This window comes from Chelonoidis abingdonii, chromosome 24 (genome assembly GCF_003597395.2).
Source record: "Chelonoidis abingdonii isolate Lonesome George chromosome 24, CheloAbing_2.0, whole genome shotgun sequence".
Taxonomy (NCBI): domain Eukaryota; kingdom Metazoa; phylum Chordata; order Testudines; family Testudinidae; genus Chelonoidis; species Chelonoidis abingdonii.
The window spans coordinates 16,641,332-16,653,657 of NC_133792.1; the positions used below are offsets into that span (position 1 = coordinate 16,641,332).

The following is a 12,326-nucleotide window of genomic DNA, read 5'->3' on the forward strand; positions in this document are numbered from 1 at the left end:
ACTATTAGGTGGGTGCATAACTGGTTGGAAAACCATTCCCAGAGAGTAGTTATCAGTGATTCAGTCAAGCTGGAAAGACATATTGAGTGGGGTCTTGCAGGGATCAGTTCTGGGTCCGGTTCTGTTCAATATCTTTATCAATAATTTAGATAATAGCATAGAGAGTACACTTAAAGTTTGCAGACGAGAGCAAGGTGGGAGGGGTTGCAAGTGCTTTGGAGGACAGGATTAGAATTCAAAAATGATCTGGACAAACTGGAGAAATGGTCTGAAGTAAACAGGATGAAATTCAATAAGGACAAATACAAAGTATTCCATGTAAGAAGCAACAATTAGATGCACACATACAAAATGGGAAATGACGTGGCCTAGGAAGGAGCACTGCAGAAAGGTGTCTGGGGGTCATAGTGGATCACAAGCTAAATATGAGTCAACAGTGTAACACTGTCATAAAAAAAAGCAAACATCATTCTGGGATGTATTAGCAGGAGTGTCGTAAGCAAGACGCAAGAAATAATTCTTCTGCTCTACTCCATGCTGATTAGGCCTCAACAGGAGTATTGTGTCCAGTTCTGAGCACCACATTTCAGGACAGATGTGGACAAACTGGAGAAAGTCCAGAGAAGAGCAACAAAAAAGATTAAAGTTCTAGAAAACATGAGCTGTGAGGGAAGATTGAAAAAACTGGGTGCGTTTAGTCTGGACAAGAGAAGACTGAGCAGGGACATGATAACAGTTTTCAAGTACATAAAAGGTTGTTACTAGGAGGAGGGAGAAACTGTTCTCCTTAGCCTCTGAGGACAGAACAAGAATCACTGGGTTTAAATTGCAGCAAGAGCAGTTTAGTTTGGACATTAGGAAAAGCTTCTCAATTGTCAGGGTGGTTAAGCACTAGAATAAATTGCCTAGGGAGGTTGTAGAATCTCCATCGTTGGAGATTTTTAAGAGCAGGTTAGGCAAACATCTGTCAGGGATGGTCTAGTTAACACTTAGTCCTGCCCTCAATGCAGGGGACTGGACCAGATGACCTCTCCAGGTTCCTCCCAGTCCTAGATTTCAATGATACTATAAAGGCAGCCTATACAGCCCTGGGGTAGGTAACAAGCAGCCTCATTGTCACTCCACGACAATGCTCTTCATGTGATTAAGGAGCTCCTAAAGATCAGTCTAGTCTCGATCACAAAGATGGATCAGAGGACCGAGAGGCTAGGGGAAGAGTGGGATCAGCAGGATTTTTCCATGCTTCACCATCGCCCAAAACAAAACACTGTAAAAGACTTTGTTTTACTAGCTTGCAGCATCCATTTCCCAGCCAAGTTATTCCTCTTTCCCACTAGATCTTGCAATCATTACAACTGACTGCAATGTTACTCGGGTTAGAGCTGATCGGACACAGACTCCCCGTTGGATAAGCTCACTCATCAAGTCTAACATAGCCTCAACAACCATTTTCAATGCCAGCCCTAAGACTTTATTTTCTTTCCTTTCTGGGATCACAGTTGAAAAAGTAAAACTTCAACATCTCTTCCCAATGCCCTGCCTGTTTGTGATCATTAAAAATCCCATGGAGCCTTTTGAAATAAAGGAGACAATCTGGTGTCATAGTCAAGCGTCACAAGGGGTGTTTATTTTCATGTAAAGCCAAAGTAGCTCCACCAAAGTCAACGGAGTTACTATGGATTTATACTTGTTTACAGGAGAGCAGAGTTTGGACCAGTATTTAGGAATCTTTCTGGATCAAAAGTGTCATAGGAATGTAAGGATTCTGAAAGGTATTGTTTTTGTTTGCTTAAATTTGATGTACCTGAGGATCTCAAAGCACTTTACAATAGGAATCATTCTCGATCCTCACAATACTCTGCAAGACAGGGATAACAGTAGTGACTTGCAGCTATGGAAGAAGAGGCATAGACAGTTTAAATAACTTTTCCCAGGTCACATAGAGAATCAATGGCAGAATCAGGAATGGAACACTAGAGTAAATATTGACAGCTCCACAATTCACACTGCTAATGCAAGCAAGGCATACGGGAAAGCTTCCTCCTACAGCTCTGCTTACAAATCTTGATCGTGACCTGCACTACCACACCATCCCTGCTGTTTCAGTCCTACCCAGTTAAAGGAACCAAGGTGAACACAACTTCTTGCAACATCAAGTTCATGACATGCCGAGGAAGGAGCAGAGCCAGTCCAGAGAAGTTATGATTTGGACCAAAGGGTTGTGAGTTATGGTTCTGCATTGGCCAATATCCCAGCCTATGTGGAATGCAAGAGTCAGCTCTTATGCAGCTAGGAAATCTTGCATAGAGAAGATTCCTTCACAGACAATGTAGAGGGAGAGAAAGGAAAGGGGAGGGGGGAATGGAAGGAAGGGAAATGGAGCATAAAAAGACAACTGAGGATTTTTCTGTTTGTTTTTGAAAAGCATAACAGTAAATTAAAACATAAATGGCAACTGCTTAAGCAAGAGAAAGGCATTTCTCCCCATATCCCCAAAGGCTGCTCTGACACAGCTATGAATGAACATGTCAAGCCTTTGACATTGATTTGCCTGAGATATGTCACCCCCTTCTCCTCTCTCCTGGCGTGGTGCCAGCTCGCAGCCTTATAGCTATGCGAACTCAGTTCACAGCAGAGAGCATCATGCAAAAGGGGAATGGGTGGATATGTAAGCGGGGGAATGACTCGTGCCTTCACGTGGATGTGCTTTCCTTCGTAAATTAGTTAGGCAGCCTTTAGGAGAGAAAGAAATTATCTGATGGTTGTCGAAGCAGGTGCAGCTAGATTACACTTGAAGGAACTAAAAGAGACATAAGCAAAAAATATATATATCCATATCTCGCTGACTTTCTTATGCTTCTTGCTTCCTTCCTTTGAAGGAAAATCTTTCAGTTACACACAGGGCTGAGGCAGACCATTTTGGAATCTAACCGTAAAAAGAAGAGGGAAATACATATGAAATGATAGGGAGGGGAGGAAGAGAGAGAGAGAGAGAAAGAGTTTCTGGCCAGGGAGGGAAAACGTAACATTAAATTACGCAAAGCAAGAAAACAAAGTTGCAAAGGAAACCATACAGCATTCCTGAATCCACTGGGTATTACCGTTCTCAGCAAAGCCAAAATGCAATGGTTTTGGCAAAGCCTAACCCTGCTCTGAGATTTTAGAAGCCAAATAACGACTTTAGGTACAGGTGAAAATTAACTGCGAGTGATTTCCAATGTCAAAGGTAGTCATTCCTAATTCTGAAATAGATTTTCATTCAGGAACAAGCCGCGGCTGCTCTGATTGTTTATGACTGTCAACAGTTCTGAACCTAAACCCAATGCCCACTGAGGGAGGAAAAAATCCTCCTAGCCAGATCCTCAGCTGGCATAAATCAGCACAGCTCTGTTAATTTACACCTAAACTCCAGCGACCTGTCTTGCGCTTTGTCTTCCTAGAACCACACATTTTACCTAGTATTTTACATATTGACAAACCCATCGGGACTTTATTTAAAAGCCTATTTTAAGTTAAGCAAAGAAACAAAATACAAACCCAAACAACTTATGTAGGCTTCATAGAAAGATATAAAGAAGATCCAGGAACAAAAGTTATCGTGGCAGTCCAGCACCTCTTGTCTTTTGCCCTCTACCCTAATTTAAATTGTCAGGAATATCACCATAATGCTCAGTTTATGAAGCATGGTGGCAATCTGTATGGATGGCACTTGGTGCCCTGAGCTTCAAGCTGCCTTTCAGAATCTTTTGGTAATTCATCAGCACTGCTCTCTAGTCTGTTGCCCCCTCACATATGCTGGCAGGATGATTTGGAAGAGAACAAGATATGCCACTACATACAAGCCAAGCCACCCGCCTGTCCCAATTAGACACACATTTCTCCGATCAGGTAACTGTGGGTGAATTACACTCCACTCTTCTAGAGGCCCATAATCCTATGGCAAGCAAGTTTTATTACGAGGATAAAGTTGAAAAATCAGACAATATACTCAGTGTTATTTGGCTGTACTGGTTTCAGAAAGGTTAAAATACATTCACATACACTTCCTCCGGTCAAGCTGCGGCACACACCACCTAAGGACACCCAATGAGCAGCGGCCAGCTCAACAACAGGTCTTCTTAGCTGGTATAACTGCTGGCAGGCTCAGGAGACACTGCTCCTTAAACTTGTCAAAAATACCCGAAGGGATGAAACTTTGCTAATTAAAATTAAGGTAAAATAAAAACAGGCAGTTTTACCTCTTACCCCTTTCCCTCAAACAAACAAAAATGCAACTTTCCATCTGGAGTTAAGAACTCACAATAATGTGGGATTTCACCTTTAAAATGTCAGTCCTATTTGTTACATGGGGGAAAAAAAACAAAAAACCCCATAACCCTGTCAGCTTAGCCCTCCATGTCTTGCTGGTGTCTGCTTAATCGATCATTTCCTTGGACGATGGATGGCTTTTTGTTAGACCACTACACGGCTCACCACCTAGAAGAATCCGGCATTTGTTGTCAATGTTAGTTTATTTCAAGAATTCAAAACCAAATTAGAATCTGAGCAGCTCCACCCGATCTATGTAAATTTCACAATGTAAAAGCCAGTTCATTTGTGTATCGTCATTTACGGGTCTGCACTGCAGTGATTTGACTTGGCTGTTGTTCTGAATGAGAAGAGACATTGATATGAGGAGCACAAGAAGGCATGACCTTCCAAATGGTTCGGGACGTGGTAGCAGAGTAACGAGAGCTCCAAAGCAGCACTGATTAGCAAGGATGGGGAGGATTCACTCTAGGATGCACAGCCCTGGTTAGAGGTAGGCTCTTTCCCTCCTAAATTGTGAGGAAGACTTCAGTGTTCACAACAACTTCAGGGTTGATGGTTCCCAGACACAGTACTCCTATTTATACACAAAGCAGGGAGAGGCAGTGCAAACTTCCCCCACTTCAATATGCACCTTCTCTAAGGGTCAGAAGGCAATTCAGTCTTCATAACATGTTCATCCTTGGTTTTATTCAGGAGGGAGCTGAGAGAGGGATTAACAGGGTAGTGGGTTTTGTGACATGGATGCTTGTCCATTGAGAACTAAGACCTCATTTCATGCAGACTGCTGAACAGCCATCCATATGTAGGCTCTGGGCATCTTTACTAGCCTGTCTGGCCTTCCTCAGCCCTACTTCCACATTTTTTGACTAGCCAGAGCTGGCAAGTGCTACTAAAGCCTCTTCTCCGGGCTTTGCCAATACACCTCACTCTTCGCCTGCAACACTCATGTCATCCCAGTGCCGGGGCCCTGTACAGTTCTACCAGACTCTCATCAATAGGACTTGCAACAGTTTCTACTATTGCAGTCCTGAGCCTAAACATATGGCACAGCTTGACCAAATCTCTCTCAACTGTGACCTCTAACGCTCCAGTTATGCCAGTCCTGGATCTCTGGTAAAGACACAGCATGAACTCTGACAACATGGGCAAGTGTCCAGTAGCCATTAGAGACGCTCACTTGACTTGTGACCTCCAGTAGGCAAGGTCTGAATGCAGGGTTTTAAAGGTAACAATTGTGCACAATAGATCCCTTCCTTGCCATCCCCCCATAGTAAATTTGTCATACTGATGATTTTATAGGTTTTAGTTCTCTCTTTTTGCCATTCTGTGGCTAGTCCTGAAGCACAGGAATTAATAACTCTTATTAAAACCTGTACAAGACCCAGTCCCTCTGCAAGTGCCATGGAAGGTTAATTAGCTGAGATGAGCTGAAACTTTTGTTCAGGTTTCTGACTCACTTAATCTTGTGAGAAGCCAGGGAGTTGACATATTCTGCCTCGGAAGGAGTCAGGATGAGCAAGCTGTTCCCGTGACAGTCAATCCGAGCCGTCCTCCCAATTCGGTGGATGTATTCTGCAGGTGAAGCTGGAGCGTTATACTTCAAAAGGAAACATGAGAGAGAAAAGGAGGAATTAACAGAACACAGTGGTATTAATTATAAACAAGGCACCTTGTCTATTAACCTAGAAAGAATCTGGGTGCCTTGCCTTCCTTAGAAAGGGGCTGTTTATAAAGAACCCATTGGACTGATCCCTGGAACCATCACTCAGCTCAGCCTCATCAGCCATAGCAGGGTTTTGACATGAGAATGTGACACACTGGCCAAGTTTCAGATAATAGGACAGTTTCCCCATCTCAATGTCTCTCTTCACTTCTTAAATTTTATTTCTACACAGGCTTGTCAGTAATCTGTTTGCCTTTTTTTTTTTTTTAAACAAGATTGCCCACACAGAGCAATAAGCTGCCTGCAGTACATTTGGGAGAAAAGCTGCCAGGAGAAAGGAGAACGATTCAGATTCAAAGTCAGGCTAAATTGCTCTGGTTTATTTAAAGAGAAATTTACTCGGCAGAAAACAACCACAAGCAAAGTACAGGGGTGCAGCTCTTTATTTTGGAGGCAGGTGATGGATACAGACCAATTGTCTTTCCATCTCTACCTGTCAGACACTATTAACATTTTGATTAAGCTCCCAGTAATAAACTAGTGTCACCCATTTACTTCAATAGGCATTAAAGGTGCGCATCAATTTGCAGGATCCGGTCCTATAAAGGGACACGTGCTCCCCCCAACATTCTTGGAAAACCAACACACACAGAGATACTGCTTAGACATAAGCCCTCTTCAGTTTACCTGGAAAAAACCCAACGACCAAAGCCCATTTTAGTGTTTATACCTGCGCCCTTTGGTAAAACCTCCACTGGCTAGAGGTGTGAATAAGATGCTGTGAGCAATCTAATTGCTCCCTGCAGGTCAGTGCTCAGGGACACTGCTCTCGTGACAACTGAGCTTTCGCCTTCTGGACAAGCAGAAGTCTCCCAGGGCCTTAGATAATTTGCACTGTATTCAAGCATTGGCAACTATATCTTTGGATAAATAAATTGGGCCTGCAAACTAAAGACTTTGCTCCCATCCTCCTCTGACTAGCTATCTTTTTTAGCTAAAATTAAAATCAGACAAATTACATCAAGGGGTGTGCTAGAAATTAAAAGGCTGTTACCCAAGTGTCACTAAGGATCCATCTACACTCCTGCTGGGAGGCAGCAGTACCTTAGATCAGCTGTCCAGGTACGTACCTAGGATCTTGGACAGGATTATACTTGGGCAGCTAGTTTGAGCTGCCGTCGCAGCCACACTGCTATTTTTAACATGCTGGCTCGATCAAAGCTAGAGTGTGCACAAATTACACACCCCTAGCTGCAATGGAGATGGACCCTTAGTACGTGAAAATCTTGGGTTCAGTATTTTTCCTTGTATTCTTCAAAGTCAACTTGTAAAACTTACAATTATTTTAAAGTTAAAAACAATATTTTACACACACTCCTCTCTCCCTCAGTCCTTGAACTTACAACCTGCCATTTATTCAGGGCTCAATCCCGTTCCTACTGAAAAGAAGGGCAAATTCTGCTGTGGAACAAGAGGGTACCTGGGAATCCTGGGACTCAGAAGGAAGCTTGAGCCCCGATTCTGTGGGAGCAACTGCACTTACGCAGAGTCTATAGGACATGATCTCGCATGGACTCCCAGCTTTCAGGGACTGTATCCAGGTATACAAGTATCAATACAAGGTTTCACTTGTCTGAACATGAGTATATAATATTTATTTACATGCGCACACATGGAAACCTACCTGAACAATCCATGTGACCTGAGGCAGGTCTAATCCTCGTGCTGCGACATCCTTTAAAAGTAATTAAAAAAACCACAATTTTTAAAAACTGCTTAAAAAATAAAGGCAGATACAATGCACTCAGAATGATCAATATTTGGGCAGATGCAGAGTTTAAGGCTATGGGAGTTTTACATACTTAAGTTTTTAAACATTCTATCGATCTCCATTTAAACAATGTTTCTAAGTTAAACAAACACAAAAGTCAAAAAAGGGCTTTTACAAAACCAGAAATATTTTCATTATTTTGGGCCAGACCCTAACAGATGTAACTATACCCATTTCAATGGAGTTATGCTGATTTATGCTAGCTGAGTCTTTGGCCCTTTAAATTCTATGGGAGAGATTCTGCCACCCTCATGCTGGTGATGCCTTGTTTCTTGATTTGTGCCACTGAATAAAAGATACCACCCAGTGTGACTAAGGGTGGCAGTATGTAGCCCTGTGAAAACAACGTTACTGTTTGAATCTAAGGCCAGGTCTACACGACGCGCGAAAATCGATTTTAGATACGCAATTTCAGCTACGAGAATAGCGTAGCTGAAATCGATTATCTAAAACCGATCTACTCGCCCGTCTTCACCGCGCGGGATCGATGTGCGCGGCTCGCCATGTCGATTCCGGAACTCCGTTGGTTTTGGTGGAGTTCCGGAATCGATGTAAGCGCACTCAGGGATCGATATATCGCGTCTAGATGAGACGCGATATATCGATCCCCGAGCAATCGATTGTAACGCGCCGATATGGCGCATCGTATAGACGTGGCCTAAGCCTTCAACGCAACGTTTGCAATCTGGATGCTGCAGCTTGTTTTAGTGCATGAGAACGCAAGAGTGGAAACTGACTTGCTCGAGTTTACTTTCCAAGCACTTGCTTCTTATTTAAAAGGTCAACAAGCACTTCAGTAGAGACCAAGACTTGCAGGGAGCAGGTGGGCTCCTCCAGAAGATGGGACCTGATCTAGCCATTTGATTTACACTGAACGGGTTTTGATTTGGAGCAATAAAACTCAACCCTGAAGAGAAGGGTCTGAAATCCTGCCGCTGCTGGGAGAGTTATATCAAACACTCGCTAGTGAACTGGCCCACCAATTTACAGAAGGACTTTTGAGTGAGGTCCTTTGACATACCCACAGCCAGTGCAGATTACAAACAAACCTCTTCAAATAGGTCTTAAGGTTTCAATATTGCCCTCCAAAATAGCTTCAAAATCCCCATCCCTGATTTCCTGCAGCATCCGTATCATCTTTACACATTCCTTGGATTTCGCAATCGCCCTACACAGTACAATGGAGGTATGCAGATTTGACTCTGCTGGGAAATGTTTTGGAACGCATGTATCTTTCAGCTCATTGCAAAATAGGACACATTAAGAATGTAAGCAGGAGCCTAATGTGCTAAAAATGTGTCAGCCACCCACTGAAGTGTGTTCATGCAACTCCCACACACGTGAAAGACTAGGAAGCTGAAGTTGCAGCAGCAAAGGCCTTCCCACGAATGCTAGCCAGGTTACACTGTGGCTCCAAGTGAAGTCAAACAGGAGCCACTTTGCACAGAGCCCACTAAGGGTGTGTGGACACCTGCGGTTGGCCTGTGCTAGTGCTAGCAGACTTGGGCTCATGGGGCTTGGGCTGAGGGGCTGTTTAATTTTGATGTAGTTGTTTGGGCTCGGGCTGCAGCCTGAGCTCTGGGACACTCCCACCTTGCAGGGCCATGGAGTCTGGCTTCCAGCCTGACCCCCGACGTCTACACTGCAATTAAACAGCCCCTTAGCCCAAGTCAGCTGGGACAGGCCAGCCGCGGGTGTCTAACTGCAGTGTAGACATACCCTTAGAAGTCAACACATCCTTTCGCTCTGAAGCGCTCGTTATGAAATGGCTCACTCCTACAGTCAGACGAGCAGATGTGCAAAACATCACATAAGAATATTAAAGCAAATAAATAAGGAGAAATCAATTCTGCAGCAGTATGGGATGATCAGAAAGGCCAACACCCCCTGTTCCTCTGTTGTGTGTTCTCAAGCTCCAAGTTGAGAATCATTGTTGTAAATAGCATTATCCTCATTGAACACTTGGGAAAGCAGACCGAAAAATAAAGAGGTTAGTTCTTGTCCTAACAGAGAGACAGGGTAGGAGCTGGGATTAGCTGCTAAGTTCGTTAGGCCATGCCGCCTTCTCAGTATCAGCAGCAGGATTCAGTTTAGTTTGCCAATTACTAACATTTATTTTCTTGAGGATTATACTAGCCTTTTAAAACAAGGTCATGTGATTTACTGGTAATTGGAAAGCTCTGCAAACCTTCAAAGATTCCTCAATATCAGCCCACGGGGGTCTCCTGTGGATCCTATTCCTATAAACTGTGTAACGTGAAAGCAGCACAGTACAGTTAGGAGGTAGAATTCTCAGCCTACTCGCCTTCTGCTGCTGGGACACCCCATATTCGATGAGATTCTTACTTCATGAACCTTCGTAAAACATTCTTTGGGAATCTCCACTGGGGACGTACCAGACAGAGCTACAGAACTGTGGGGATCATGATCCACTTTACAAGCACTAACTGAACTAGGTGGTCACATTTAGCTGTTCTCAATGCTCCAGAGGTGACATCCTGGCATCAGTGAAGTCAATGAGGTTTAAATTTGATTTGACCAACTCCTTCTGTTCCGCCCAGCTATTCGATTCCATTCTTAAGACCCAGTTAATAGAAGTGGGATTTACCACACTCAACAGAGATATGAGAATGAGCGCCGACTCGCCCCGGTCCACTTTATAACTAGATATGCTGTCAAACTCAGTGAGTGGAAGCACACCAGGGACAGTACAACGCATGTCAGTAATGAACATGCTGATATCATCTCTAGTTCAATCAGGGCCAACGAGGAGGGGTGGGGTAGGGGGAAGCTGGAAAAAATTACTGCGGCTCGGCAGTCCAGGGCCTGGCTTTGTCAGCCCTGTTTAGCCGGTCTGCCCTTGCTGGGGGGCCCAAAAAATGTTTTTCACCAGGGCCCGAACCCGCTTCTGGTGGCCCTGAGTACAATTAGGACCAGATTTGCACATGGCCTCCATTACTGTAGGTGGAGTTTTGTGCCCACCAGTAACTGTCCCCATGCTTTTGAGCCCCAAAGAAACTGGTGGTGCAAATAGCAATAATTGCATCTCTACCCCGCTGATCTGAAACACAACCAGGTAGCTATCACTTAGCTACGAAGAGCCAGGCCTGCAACTCAGTGAGTGCAAAAAGGACACCACAGTTATTTGTGGGCACAAGAACTGCTCCTGCAAAAACAGAGGCTGGGGCTGAAAATCTGGCTCTTAACTACATATCTTCAGTGGAAATGATAGAGACCCAGGGATTAGAGGTGAGAAAATACTATTCTGCCTCCCTGAGGAAGTCCAGAGGATCTTCCATTTAATGCTCCCCTTAGTTTTTCCAAGGCACATGACACAAGCGAGAAAATGCCCTTTGCAGCCTATCAACACCACTCCTTAATCAGCTGTAGGGATCCCTGCTGGCCAAGCCAGGAGCTTCTCCTCCCACCTGGTGCCTGAGTGCACTGCCTCCGCAGCGCTCAACAGTGATGGGCCTTCCAGCCGGGAGTGGGAGGAACATGGAGGCTATTTTACAGGAATGATGTGAAAGGAACAGCAATATAGCAAGAAGAAAAAAACCGCCGAAAACGCGTGTTTCAACTGATCCCATCTGCAGCTAGACTGGAAGCCGCAGAAGGGCATGGCATCAGGACTTAACCAGCCTGAGGAACCACTGAAATTGGTGGAATTTCTGCTCTCACCGATTCTTGTCACCAGATTGTGTTAGTTGCTTGTGGCAAGGTGAGGGGTCAGGGAAGTGACTGAGGAAGCTAAATAAGGTGAATTGCCACAAAATGGTACAGATAGACATGAAACTTTTGCTTGGGCCTCGGTACACTCGATCGCTCTTGTGCAACCTAATGACGGTGAAAGAATCAGTAAAGTTGCTTCTGAAAGACACTCAATGGCGAGGTCTTGAAGACCCTGGGCTTGACAATTGGTTGCCTACATGAGGCCTGGAAGTACAGATGGAAGGCAGCTTGCTCAGGTGCCAGGCTGTCAGTTGGATTAAAATGACTCATTTATTTACCAAAGAACCTCACAAAGTGCTTTCGCTAACAGGGAGAGAGGGCCGAACAGCTCTCCAAGCTAGGGAAGGAGATATCGTGCCTACTCGGCCTGCCAAAAGTCATTACTGCCGAGTGTGGAAAGCCATCAGCAGGGTAGAGACCCCCACCGGCAGGGTGACAGATTGGGCTGCGTAATCAGAGGAGGAAAGAGAGAGCACAGAAGCTGTCAGAGGCGAAAGCTCTTGGCTGGGGCCGCCAGAAAACTGGCAAGATGAGTTAGCGTGACTGAATAAACAGCAAACAATCTCCAAATGATCTTTCCTCGCTCCCTGGAAGAGATGAACTTGTTTAAAAGGCACATCCCAAAGGAAGCTGAGCAGAACTTTAGCTGCAGGAAACCCTTGGAGAGTCCCAGCCTCTCTAGTCTTTGTTTGCCAGCCTACTTTGCATGGCACAAAAAAATAAAAAATTATATTATATAAATAATAAAAGAAACAGAGCATCACAGAGATTGCCACTGTGGAAAGATGA

The 12,326-nt window shown here is 44.4% G+C and overlaps 1 protein-coding gene across 1 annotated transcript in view; it reads right to left on the reverse strand.

The window, feature by feature from the left end:
• Positions 1-12,326, reverse strand: part of DDX31 (DEAD-box helicase 31) — a 68,447-nt gene that overhangs the window by 30,713 nt on the left and 25,408 nt on the right. The window contains exons 15-16 of the mRNA XM_032779263.2: positions 7,659-7,709; positions 5,769-5,908 (exon numbers count right to left, since the gene is read on the reverse strand). Coding sequence (XP_032635154.1) covers positions 5,769-5,908; positions 7,659-7,709 — 191 coding nt within the window. The remainder of the gene's footprint in view (positions 1-5,768; positions 5,909-7,658; positions 7,710-12,326) is intronic.